A 13,558-nucleotide genomic window follows, 5' to 3' on the forward strand; every position below is an offset into this window, starting at 1 on the left:
GACCACAGTCCCAGTGCATGCAAACAACGTGGGGCTTTTCAAGACACGGACAAAGGAGATGTAGCCAGGGCTTCTTATTTTATGCAAGGGACGTGTTCCTGAATATCTCATGTAATGTAAACTCTCCTAACTCAGGTCTAGTTTTCTCACTGAAATAACTGTAACCTAGGATTCCCATGACTTCACACTTGGTCCTAAAGTGAGACTTATTAACGTCTTTAACATTGCCCAATTTCTAATTTAGCATAATTCCAATCCAGACACTCCTCTGAACATAACACTCCCTGAACTCTCCCTGGGGCTGTGAGGGACCACTTTTAGCATTTCTGGGACCCCGGGGCCCAGCTATGGTGACGGGACGGGACCCTGGTTCTGGGGGCAGCACACAGGTCCTGGAGTCTGGCTGCCCACATCCCAGCCCTCCTTGCAGTGTGAGCCTGGGTAAGGTCTTACCATTCAGGGTCTCGGTTTTCTCATCTGCGAATCGAATAGGGATGTGCTCGAGGGGCTAATGAGAGGAAGTAATGAAGGAAAAGCACACAGGAATCACTGGACGTTTGTTGGCACCAATCCCGGCTGAGTGGGAAAAGCCTGTCCTCCTGCCTCTCCCCGCACCGCCCCCTACGCAGCTGGGAGGACTTTACTCCCCCCGGAGAGCAAAGCCATTCAGCCGCAGGCTGGGGAGTCTGGCGGCTGAGCCCCAGTGAAGCCGGGCCCAGGCTCAGATGCCAGGGTCACAGGCCTGGATTGGGCAAGAGCAGAGATCGGCCCCTCTGATCCCGGTCAGGGATATTTGGAGACACCACCAATTCTGGGAAATTCAGAGGCAGGAAGTGAAAGGGGGGAGGGGCAGAGGGGAAAAGGCAAACTGCACCCTGGCCCCTCCTGGCCTGGCCCCCTCCCAAACGGTGCCATGAGTGAGGTGACTGCATACAAGGAATGGGGACAGACCGGGGAGACTCCCCACCCCCGGGAAGAAAAGAAGAGGCAACCCATCCCCTGCTCCCAGCCCCACACCCCCAGAGTTACAAATCCAGTTCTACCTCTGTTTACGTCCAAAGTCCCGGGCACTGGAGATGCCAGGTTTGGTGTGTTTGGACACATAGACACGCAGACGCACAGACAGGCAGACGCACAGGGCTCAGGGCCCTCATATGGACCCTGCCCCCTCCTCTCTCACCACCCAGGGCTGTCCGCACACCCTAATCCTCCAGGCTTCAGCCCGTTTCTTAGCCTGGGATCTGTGCAGCATCGAGGGACCCAGGAGTCAACCTTGAGACCTTCAGCAAGTAAAAGGGGAAGAACGGCTGTGGGGGGGTGACTAACTGGGGGGTGGGGTGGGGGAGGGGATGGAGGGGACCCATGTCAGGAGGGCTGGGGATGGAGTGGGAAAACTGTAGAAGACAGAGTTTGGATGTCAGGCCTGGGAGGGAATGGGAGCAAGAAGAAAGGTCTCCTGCTGATCACCTAGAAAGGGACTGGACCACACACCCCAACTCTGTTCAGCCGTAGCCTCAGCCCTAACTCCAGCCCTGACCTGGTCCCAGGTCCAGCCAGCCCTACCATGACAAAGGAGTATCAAGATCTTCAGCATCTGGACAACGAGGAGAATGACCATCAGCACAGAAAAAGTGAGGGGAGGCCTCCCCCCATTTCTGAAAGGCGAGCATTAGGTGGCTCTCGCTCTCTCCACTCAGCTCCTGCTTCTTTCTGTAACCCCGACTCTCCCTGGGTCTGCCCCACTCACAGGGACACAGCGTCTGAGCCGCCCCTCTTAGGGGAGGTGCAGGGTGTAGGGCTGGATTTCCTTTCTTGGTGACGGCTGCCCCCAGGCTTCTGCATGACCCTCCTGTCCCTCACCTTGTCACCGACTTCTCAGGACCCTGGGGAGGAGGGCGCCCAGGGCCGTGGGACTAACTGGAAGAAGTTAGGCCTCCTTCTTCTTTCCTCTTTCAACACCCTGTGAGCCTTGGCCAACTGTGTGAGTGTGTGTGAGTGTGTGTGAGTGCATGGGTGTCAGGGATCAGTTTGGTCAAGGGGAAGATTTCTGGGACGGCTCTGAGGGATCTCTGATTGGGGGAGGATGAGGCTCTCTTACATCAAAAAGCAAGCCCCGGGCTTCCCTGGTGGCGCAGTGGTTGAGAGTCCGCCTGCCGATGCAGGGGACGCGGGTTCGTACCCCGGTCCGGGAAGATCCCACGTGGCGCGGAGCGGCTAGGCCCGTGAGCCATAGCCGCTGAGCCTGCGCGTCCGGAGCCTGTGCTCCGCAACGGGAGAGGCCACAACAGTGAGAGGCCCGCGTCCCGCAAAAAAAAAAAAAAAAGCAAGCCCCCTTTCTTTCTCCTGCGAGCAGGGATGTTGCTTCGGCTGAGCCAGGATGAAGTTCTTGGTGGATGGGAGTGGGCAGCGACCTTCGATGCGGGAAGGGACTGCCGGCAAAAATGGAGGGGAAGCCCCCATATTCCAGCTCACTGGGACAGGGCTCCCGGGTGGGAGCAACTTGAGGGACCTGAAGTCTGGCTACTCCGCCTCTTTCCCTGTGTGCAGCCAAAGAGGAGTGGGATTCGAGGGGTGACCAAGAAATCCACTGCTCTTGCCTCACCTGCAAGGCGCCCCCCCCCCCCGCCCCCAGTCTCCTCCAGCTCGCAAACTCCGTCCATCCTCCAGGCTGAGTTCTGAGGCTGCAGTGACTCAGCCAGGCCAGCAGGTGTCAGCAAAGGCCCAGGGCCTGGGTAGGGCTCCGGAGGGTCAAAGCTTCGCGCCCCTCCCCACCTCCGGTTGCCTCTGGCTTCTCCGGGCCGCCCACCGCCCAAACTTCTTCATGTATAACGTTCTCCCTAGTCGGCTAGAGGAGGCTCAGACTGTCCTCCTTCTAGGACCCCAGAGCTGCCCCAGGCTCCTGATGCCCTCTCCTCTTGCAGGGCCGCCTCCTCCCCACTCGCTCTTTCGGCGTCTCTGCTCCGGACCCAGCCTCATCCTGATCTCCATCGGCCTTAGCCTCCTGCTGCTGGTGGTTGTCTGTGTGATCGGATCCCAGAGTGGGTTCCCTGGGGGTGGGCTGGGAAGGGAGCAATGTTGAGGGTGGGTGGGTAGGGGACGTGCTGGCTGCTGTGATGGTTGACACAACCTCCTAATTTTGTCCTATCCACACCCTCTTCTGCCCAGACTCCAAGCTGCAGGAGGAGCTGCGGGCCCTGAGAGAAACGTTCAGCAACCTCACAGTGAGCACGGAGGCCAAGGTCAAGGCCCTGAGCGTCCAGGGTGAGGAGGGATGGGGCTGGGGGGGCTGGGAACGTAGGGACATTGGGACACTGAGCAAGTCTCTCCTCTAGGAGGAAATGTGGGCAGAAAGATGAAGTCCCTGGAGTCCCAACTGGAGAAACAGCAGCAGGACCTGAGTGAAGGTCAGCAAGGGAGCGTGCATGCGCGCGCTTCCGCATGCAGGATACAGGGGTCTCTCAGGCCAAACCAAGGGGCCTTACGGCAGGAGCATCTGTGATCCATCTTCACGCCCCAGCACGCAGACGACAGAGCCTTCCCAGTCCCCTCCCCCACTCATTCCCCTCCCCCTCTGCCCTCTGTCTCCCCAGATCACTCCAGCTTGCTGCTCCACGTGAAGCAGTTTGTGTCTGACCTGCGAAGCCTGAGCTGTCAGATGGCCGTCCTCCAGGGCAACGGTGAGGGGGTGGGTGCTGCCCAGCCCCGCTTTCCTGCCCACTTCCCCTCAGCCCCTCACCCTCCCTCTGCCTGCCCCCGCCCCCACCCCCCACCCCCCACCCCCCCAGGCTCTGAAAGGACCTGCTGCCCGGTGAACTGGGTGGACTTTGAAGGCAAATGCTACTGGTTCTCTCGCTCGGGGAAGCCCTGGCCCGAGGCTGAGAAGTACTGCCAGCTGGAGGACGCCCACCTGGTGGTGGTGGGCTCCTGGGAGGAGCAGGTGAGGGCCAGGCGGGGCACGGCTGGGAGGCTGGCAGGTCTAAGGAGAGATCACCAGCCCCTCCTCTCTCCCCAGAAATTTATCCAGCACCACATGGGCCCTGTGAACACCTGGATGGGCCTCACTGACCAAAACGGGCCCTGGAAATGGGTGGACGGGACAGACTATGAGTCGGGTTTCAAGTGAGTGTGTGCGCCCCACAGCTCTGCCCTCTGCCTGTGCCCCAGCCTGGCAGGTCCCAGGGCGCCAGGGGCTGCTCGGCTTGGCTGAGGGTCTGGGCCCCTCGGGCCTGCATCCATCTGGTCTCTTTAGGAACTGGAGACCAGAGCAGCCGGACGACTGGTATGGGCACGGGCTCGGAGGAGGTGAGGACTGTGCCCACTTCACGGACGACGGCCGCTGGAACGATGACGTCTGTCAGAGGCCCTACCGGTGGGTCTGCGAGACACAGCGGGACAGGGACAGCGAAAACTAGCAGCCTCCTCTCCCCCTAATTTATTTCCTCAATGCCTTTACCTGCCATAGGGCTCCTGGTTTGGGGACCCTCCTATCTGGGGGCTTCTGGATTTTCATCTAAGATTTAGAGGGAAGGGTAGTGTCTGAGGAATGTAGACTGATGTTTGGAGGGGCGAAGAGATTGAAACCCATGCCACTTTCTGTGGTTTGCAGGTTATTATTGTCAACTTGTTTTTTAGAGTAAAAAGAAGAGAAATATATGAAATATTCTGAGTTGTCTTGTTGTTGGGGATTAGGAATTGGGATTGGGCTGGTTGGCACTAGATAGCCTTGGGCAGGCAGCGGGTCATCCTGAGAACTGTCTGGGCTTTGGGCCAGGTGGCCTGGATTTGTTATTTACAGGTATGTGAGTTAGGGCAAGTTATTCTGCTCCCTGAGTCTCAGCTGTAAAGCGGCATTTGGTACTGATGTTACTGAACTCAGTTTGGGCTGCTCGTCTCTCAAGGATCCAATACTGAGAGACAAGTGCTGGGTAAAAGGAAAGATAGCTTTACTGAGGAAGCTGGCAGTCCTGGGGAGGAGGTGGACTCATGTGTCAAAGAACCAACTTGCCCTTGCTGATCAGGGCGCGCGGGCTTCTAAAGGGGAGTTTCATGGGTACGTAGGCAGGGCAGGGGGCTACATGCAGAACAGCACAGTTAGCTCTGATAATCACCTTGAAATTGGTCATGCGGAGGTCTGAGCAGCATCATCTTGATTGTTTCAAGTATAGTTAATCTTCAGTTCCAGGGTCGGTTTGTTCCCATTTCCTTGAGACCAGTCCTTGAATTGTACAAGATGGAGCAGTTTGTGTCATGACTACAGTCTGGTCATTGTGCAGTTAAGTTTTTCCATTTGGTGGTGGTTTTAGTATCTGCAGAACAACTCAGGAGTGTGCCTCGGACACTATTGTCTATGTCCTTCAGGGAGGAACTAAAGATTCTGTGATTCTATTGTCCTAATCATTAACTTCTTAAGCTTGTTTTTTTGTGACTCAGGGGAGGCTTGGGAGAGTACAGCATTTTATTATTATTTTTTTTATAAACAAGAGACAGGGGACATGGAGGGGCTTTTGTACCTGGGAGGTCCCCGCAGGGTCCTGCTTGGTTTCACTGGGATCATCCTGCCTCCAGCAATGCCCCCAGGAATAGAACCACCCCAGTGTGAACAGAAGCAGCATCCACAGTTAGGTAACAAATACAACAAATGCAAAGGTGAACCCACAACCCAGAATCACCAACATGGGAGGAAAACCAATACCATGGAAGAGAAAACCACAGCAAATAGAATCCACAACCCAGATGGGAGTTAACAGGACAAACAGATGAAGACTTTATGGACACTTATGGGTTTATCAACCAAAATGGACAAATTAACCCACAGATAAGACCTCCACTAATTCTAAAAAGGAGCAATGCTCTGACCACAATAAAATAAAGTTAGAAATAAACACAAAAGTATAGCTAAAAAAGATCTATCAACATATACATGACTCACCATCTTTCTAGATAACTTGAGTTTAAAAAAAAATAAAAATGAAACAGTCAAGTGGTTTAGAAGTGAACAAGGAGAACACTACAGACTGAGATTGTGCGATGGTATAAAGCAATTCCCCAGAGGAAAAGTACATAGCCTTAAGCACATTTATTAAAAAAAATAGGAAAGGCTGAAAGGAAATAAGCTTATTTTTAACTTAAGACACTTGAAAAAAGCAAAACTTAATGCGCTAGAAAATAAAAATGTAGATATCATCAGTAAAAACAAAATCTGATTCTTGGAAAAGGTAAATAACAAACAAACATGAAGGAGAATAAAGGAAATACAGGTACATGATTTTAGAAAGGAAAAAGGTTACAGAAGAACAGATATAGAGGATATAATTATGTAACACTCTCTGATTTGAAACAGCAGAGAACAGACAGTTTCTCCTACCATTGTTGTAATTTTTAGGTTAATCCCTTAGAAACAGAGCTTTTAACTTCCAAATTTATAAAGGGGAAAAAATGAAGAAAAAACAATCTAAAGAGTGGCAGGAAAGGAGAGAAAAACAGAACAGGTAGATAAGAAAAATCAAAATAAAGAGTTATGAATCCAAATATGTTGATGATTACATTAAATACAAAAGACTAAATAATCTGTCATCTATCTATCTACCTCTTTATTTATTTATTTTGGCTGCACTGTGCGGCTTGCGGGAATCTTAGTTCCCTGACCAGGGATTGAACCTCGGGTCACTACAGTGAAAGCACCAAGTCCTAACCACTGGACTGCCAGGGAATTCCCTAAATTATGTTTTTAAAAGACATGAACTTACAGACAGAATAAAAGGTAAAGTCCAACCACATGCCCAAGAGACACATCTAAAGAGAGAAGTTGAAAGGGAAAGTATGAGAAAGATATGTTAGGAAAATTCTAACCAAATAATTATCTTATTTTTAAAAATTAATTTATTTGGTTGTGCCAGGTCTTAGTTGTGGCATGCATGTGGGATCTAGTTCCTTGACCAGGGATCGAACCCAGGACCCCTACATTGGGAGCATGGAGTCTTAACCACCGGACCACCAAAGAAGTCCCCAAATAATTTTCTTATAAAGTACACTTTATAACAAAAATTATTATTCGAGATAAAGAGGGTCGCTTCCTAATGATAAAAGGTTTAGTTCAACAGGAAGATACACCAGTGTTAAATATATGTGCACAGGATAACATGGCCACAAAATACATGAAATAAAAAATCTGGAAGTACAAAAAGACAAATCTATATTCATAGTAGGAGATTGTAATGCACCTCTGTCGGTAATTGATGTATCAAGCAGACTGAAAAATCACGAAGTATACAGATGTTGTGAATGCCAGGCTGAAGTATGATGATCCGATGGACACATTTAGTATAGTGCGCTCATCAGCTGCAGAATACTCATTCTTTTCAGGTGCACTGGCACATTTTTTAAAAAATTGAGCAAATACTGGGCCATAAGGTAGTTTTTTTTAAAAAAGTAAATTTATTTATTTTATTTATTTTTATTTTTGGCTGTGTTGGGTCTTCGTTGCTGCACGCGGGCTTTCTCTAGTTGCGGTCAGCGGGGGCTACTCTTCGTTGCGGTGCGTGGGCTTCTCATTGCGGTGGCTTCTCTTGTTGCAGAGCGTGGGCTCTAGGCTTGTGGGCTTCAGTAGTTGCGGCACGCAGGCTCAGTAGTTGTGGCTCGCGGGCTCTAGAGCACAGGCTCGGTAGTTGTGGCGCATGGGCTTAGTTGCTCCGCGGCATGTGGGATCTTCCTGGACCAGGGCTCGAACCCGTGTCCCCTGCATTGGCAGGCGGATTCTTAACCACTGCGCCACCAGGGAAGCCCCCATAAGGCAAGTTTTAACAAATTTCAAATAGAGTATTTTCGCTATAATGACCAAAAAATGTAAGATTCCTATATAAAATATTAACTAGCCCAATTAAATGGTGTATTAAGAGAGATAACATATTCAAGTAACAGCTATGCCTTGAGTAAGAACTCAAAAATGCTTTAACAACAGAAAAATCTATTCATAAGATAGACACAGAGAGTACAGAAGACTACATTAATGGAGTACAAAAGAAAAGATTACATGATGCAGAAAAAGCACTTGGCAAAAGCTCCACACCTATTTATGATAAAATCTTTTAGGACCTTGGCTGCTTCTGTATTGTTGCTCTACTGTTCTCAGCATATGGATTCTATCGCCTGTTCCAAGATGACTGCCCCACTCCAGCTGTGACACATTCTGGGCAAGAGGAAGGTGAGAAGAGAAAGAGAGAAAACTATATCCATGAAGGGAAGAGATAAAACAATATGATCGTTCACATGGAAAATCAATATCAATAAACAATTAGACCTAATAAGAGGATTTAGGAGGTGTATCTGTTACCTATCATCACAGTGACATATAAAGAATATACAAGAACAAAATTAAAATCCTTGCCAAATTCATATAGGAATTCAATGTGATAAAAATACAAGTTTCAGCTGGATTTTTAAAAGCAATTCAACAATCTTTAAAAAATGATAAAAGTCAAAAAAAAAATGATAAAAGTCAATTTGGGAAAAAAAAAAGAGTAAAAATTGAAGGGAAACCAGATTTACCAGGCATTAGAATATATTGCAAAGCCATATTCATAAAGACAGTATGGTAATTTTACAGAACAGACAAATAGACCAATGGTATGGAACAGGGGGCTTGGAGACAGAACTATGCATAAATGGGAACTTAATATATAATAAGGGAGGCATCTCAAGTTGGTGGAGGAAAGACATTATTGGGAAAAGTGGCTCTCCATATTAAGAAAAAAAATTGATACCCAACAACACATGCAAAGGTGGATGCTGGATAGATTCAAGACTTAATATAAAAGGTAAAATTACAAAAATAATGGGAAAAAAGGAAGGAGAATCTTTTACCTATGAGTACAGAAGGGCTTCAAAAATAAGAACCCCAAAAAAAAAAAAAAAAAAAAAAAAAAAAAAAAAATAAGAACCCCAAAGCACATACCATAACACACACACACACACACACACAAAATCAGTGAAATTGACAGTGTGCAAATTAAAAATTTCAGCTCAGTGACAATGTATCAGTTAGGCTCCCAGCAAGAAACAGATGGCATATATGAAATGGGTAATTGGAAGGTGTTTTAATAAAGAGATGATTTACAAAATCCTGTAAGCAGGATTAAGGAAGCCACGAGAAATAGGGCAGGGACCCAGGTATCCCAACAGTGGGCAGCTGGTGGCACCTTCAGGAGCCCGGAGAAAGAGAAAGCTGCATGGAGAGGGCCTCCGGGAGCCAAGCCGTGACTTTTTCAGTCTGTGACTTGTGGTTGCAGAAGGCAGTTAGCCCACAGCTACCCAGCAGGGAGGGAGCTGGGGAGTCAGTATCTTCATTTCCCTCCTCTTCCTCCCTCTGATCTCCTTCCAGGGCTTGAAGCCAGATGGCAAGGGAACACTTTGATGCAGCCATACAGCTCAGCCTCTGAGGCCACAGAATGACATGGAGAAGGGTAGACAGTGGATGCAGAGGGACAAACAGAAGACATTCAGCACCAAAGGAGCCCAGAGATGAAGAAATAGATAGGAAATCTACTAGGGAAGTAGCCAAGGATATAAACAGCAGTTCACAGAAGAGGAACCCCAGGGGTCCAATGTGCATATGAAGACATGCTTATAATCACTAGTAGGGAGAGAAATGCAACTTAAAACAAACATCAGTGAACCATCCCTTTACACCCATTCAGTTGACAAAAATGAGAGAGGAAAAGTCAAGTGCTGGCAAGGATGTGGGGGAAATGGGAAACTTATATGCACACTGATGGGAGCATAAATTGGAATAGCCATTCCGCAAGGTATTTCGTGGAATTAAAAGTGCGTTTATACCACGATTCCTGCAGTCCTACTTCTGGGTATACATACCAGAGAAATTCTCTCACTGGTCCACTCTGGGACACTGTGGAGATGTTCATGGCAGTGCTGTTTGGGTAGCAGGAACTAGAGGCGACCTAGGTGCCCGCTGATAGTATAATGTGGTGCTTGTGCCTGAAGGGCTACGGTCCAGCATTTAGGGACAGCAATTATGGCGCAGCCACTATGGAAAAGAGCATGGAGGGTCCTCAAAAAATTAGAACTAGAACTACCATATGATCCAGCAATCCCACTTTTGGGTATATAACCAAGGGAAGTGAAATCAGTATCTTGAAGAGATACCTGCACCCTCATGTTCATTGCAACATTATTTATAATAGCCAAGATACGGAAACAATCCAAGTGTCTGTTGATGGATGAATGGATGAAGAAAATTTTATATATATATATATATATATATATATATATATATATACACACACACACACACACACACAATGGAATATTATTTAGCCCTAAAAGAAGGAAATCCTAATCCTGCCATTTGTGACAACATGGATGAACCATGAGGACATTGTTTATGCTAAGTGAAATAAGCCAGTCCCAGAAAGACAAAACCTGTATGATCTCACTTATATGTGGAATCTAAAAAAGTCAAACCCATAGAACCAGAGAGTAGAATAGTGGTTGCCAGGGGCTGGGAGTGGAGGTGGCAGAAATGCTGAGATGTTGGTCAAGGGATACAAAGTTTCAGTCATAAGATGAATAAGTTCTGGGGATCTAATGCACAGCGTGGTGACTATAGTTAGCAATAACATATTGTATACTTGAAATTTGCGAAGAAAGTAAATCTTAATTGTTCTTACACCAAAACATTGGTAACCATGTGAGGTAATGGATATGTTAATTTACTTGATCATGGGAACCATTTTACAATGTATATGATTAAATCACCATGTTGTATACCTTAAAAAAATCACATTGTACAATCTAAAAACATACAATTTTTATTTGTCAATCGTACTTCAACAAAGCTGGGAAAAAAAAGTTTAAAGCATATTGCACAGAAAAAAACCCCAGTGACTACATGTCCATACAATAATAAGAGACACCTAAAATCAGCATTGAATGAAAAAACTAAAAAATAGAATACTGCCTAGAACTCAAGAACACTGATAAAAATCAATAGCCTAGGGCTTCCCTGGTGGCGCAGTGGTTGAGAGTCCGCCTGCCGATGCAGGGGACACGGGTTCATGCCCCGATCTGGGAAGATCCCACATGCCATGGAGCGACTGGGCCCGTGAGCCGTGGCCCCGGAGCCTGTGCTCCGCAACGGGAGAGGCCACAACAGTGAGAGGCCCACGTACCGCAAAAAAAAAAAAAAAAAAAAAAAAAAAAAAATCAATAGCCTACACACACAGTAGCACTACGTACATTTCAAGGATCCACACATTTTCAAGGACACGTCTACCCCATTCAAGCGGTTGCTTTAAGGAAGGGAGGAGACTAGGACGTGAGCAGGGTGAAAGGGGGCATCACTGAGAGGACCTTGAATAGACCGAAGCTGAGAACTGTGAGTGAGAGAAGCTCACACCTTATCTTTGGTACAGAAGGAAAAACGTTCATGCACATCTCAACCTCCACTCTGCTGGGATTCTTAATGGGGAGAGATGAGAAATAGGACCCAGAAAAGGAGGTGAATCATCGCCTGGACTACTTCTGGAGGTCGATCCAGAGCGAGAAATAAGAATAAAATGATTAGGAAGGAGAAGGTCAATTTAAAAACATTGCAGACATTATGTAGCTCCCATTTTGATGCAATAGGGACTACACAGCATCACCTGAGAAAGACTTTTCTCAGAGAACCTTGAACTTGAATCTAATTAAGCTTCTAGTGCTAACTACTAGTTTACAGGAAATTTAGTGGGGAGGGGAGCACGCACACAGGTGTGCATTCTGTCAAATCCAAAAGGGGGAAGATTTTACAGAGCCAATTTCCAGTTTCTTCAACAAATAAATGACAAGGGGAAAAAAGAGGGAGGGGGGATTGTTATAGATTAAAAGAGCCTTAAGAGGCATATCCTGTATGTGCAACATGGGGACATTGGCTCCTGATTTGAACAGACCAATTGTAAAAAGACATTATGTGAATATCAGGTAATTCTGAATACTACCTGGATAAGGCATTATTGTCAATTATTTTTGGTATATAGTATGTATTATGGTTAAGTTAAAAACAGAAGATTCTGTATTTTAGAGATGCATGCTGAAATATTTACAGGTGAAATTACATGTCTGGGATGTACTCTGAAATAATTCAGCAGGGTCAGGGGGACAGGTTGGGATGGGTGTAGAAGAAACAAAACCGGTCATATGTTGATAATTGTTGAAGCGAGTGATGGTACATGGGTGTTCATCATACTATTCTCTCAGCTTTTGTACATATTTTATTCACCTCAGCTGAATTAGAAAATGCAGGTCTGCAGATATGATTTAATGAAAATATGGGCCATAATAGATTTTTTACAAGTGCAATATGGGGGAAAAGATATTTTGCTTCTCCAGAAAAGATGGGCAGATTTGACTTCACTAAAATTAGAAACAAGCAATAGACTTGGATGAAATATTTGCAACATTTATAACAAGCAATTAATATCCAGAGTATAAAGAACTCCTACAATAACAAGAAAAAGAAGCAACCCAACAGAGAAGCAGGATATTGTAGTAAACATTTGTCATCTGTTTTAGGGACTCCCCCATTATGTGCATACTTGAGGCCATAAGTAGCCCAAGGGGGACCATATTCTCCCTCTCGCCTCCCTGGTGTACCTGGGGTGGGCTTGTACTTTAGACTTTGCCCACTGGACCCTCTCTCCCAGGATGTTTTTTTTGTTTTAAATTTAATTAATTAATTTATTTGGTTGCGCCGGCTCTTAGTTGCATCACGTGGGCTCCTTAGTTGTGGCTCGTGAGCTCCTTAGTTGTGGCATATGAAGTCTCAGTTGCGGCATGCATGTGGGATCTAGTTCCCTGACCAGGGATCGAACCCAGGCCCCCTGCACTGGGAGCACGACGTCTTAACCACTGTGCCACCAGGGAAGTCCCGCAGAATGTTGAGTCTGGAATGTATGATGCAAATTTGTGGGGATAGTCGGAAGTGGGAGTTCATGCTTAAGGTCTTTAGGAAATTAAGTAAAGGAATCCAGGCTGCAAAATAATATATACAATATAATCCCATCTATGTAGTATCCTCCCCAATAAAAAGCCCTGCCATTGCTCTATATTTCCTTAAATTACTCCAGTGATTGTCGCTTTTCTCCTGTATTTTCATCCTCTCTCCCTCCATGGATTCTCTCCATGTTCAAAGACTTTCTCATCAAAAATTCCCCACCTGACCTGGTCCCTCTCCAGCCACTGTCTTACCTTCCTCTTTATTGCCTCAAGCTAACCTTGCTTTGGGGAATAAAGAGAGGGGCTGTGGCCTGGATTTGGGGGAGGCAGACCAGGGAGGGTTCCAGGGTTGTGGAGTTACAGGCTTGTCAGATGTATTAAAGAGACTGGTAAGGCACCAAAGGCTAGAAAACTCAGGAATATTTGGCTTACAGATTGACGTGTGTGTTTGTGTGTGTGTATCTGTGTGTAGGTATTTATGTTTGTGTCTGTGTGTCTCTCTGTGTGTATGTATGTTTGCGTATATGTTTATGTATGTGTCTGTGTGCATGTGTATGTATGTTTGTGTGTA

General features: G+C 46.9%; 1 protein-coding gene across 1 annotated transcript; it reads left to right on the forward strand.

Moving 5' to 3' along the window:
* Positions 1-2,021: 2,021 nt before the first annotated feature.
* Positions 2,022-6,411, forward strand: LOC111185803 (asialoglycoprotein receptor 1). The gene is made up of 7 exons (XM_022595727.2): positions 2,022-3,038; positions 3,166-3,261; positions 3,333-3,404; positions 3,591-3,677; positions 3,786-3,937; positions 4,013-4,119; positions 4,250-6,411. The coding sequence occupies exons 1-7, from the start codon at positions 2,822-2,824 to the stop codon at positions 4,410-4,412; spliced, it is 894 nt and encodes a 297-aa protein (XP_022451435.2). The 5' UTR covers positions 2,022-2,821; the 3' UTR covers positions 4,413-6,411.
* The last annotated feature ends 7,147 nt before the right edge of the window (positions 6,412-13,558 follow it).

The sequence above is a fragment of the Delphinapterus leucas genome, chromosome 19 (genome assembly GCF_059928025.1).
Source record: "Delphinapterus leucas isolate spDelLeu-1000000601 "Yukka" chromosome 19, BTC_Dleu_Yukka2, whole genome shotgun sequence".
NCBI classification, from domain to species: Eukaryota; Metazoa; Chordata; class Mammalia; order Artiodactyla; family Monodontidae; genus Delphinapterus; species Delphinapterus leucas.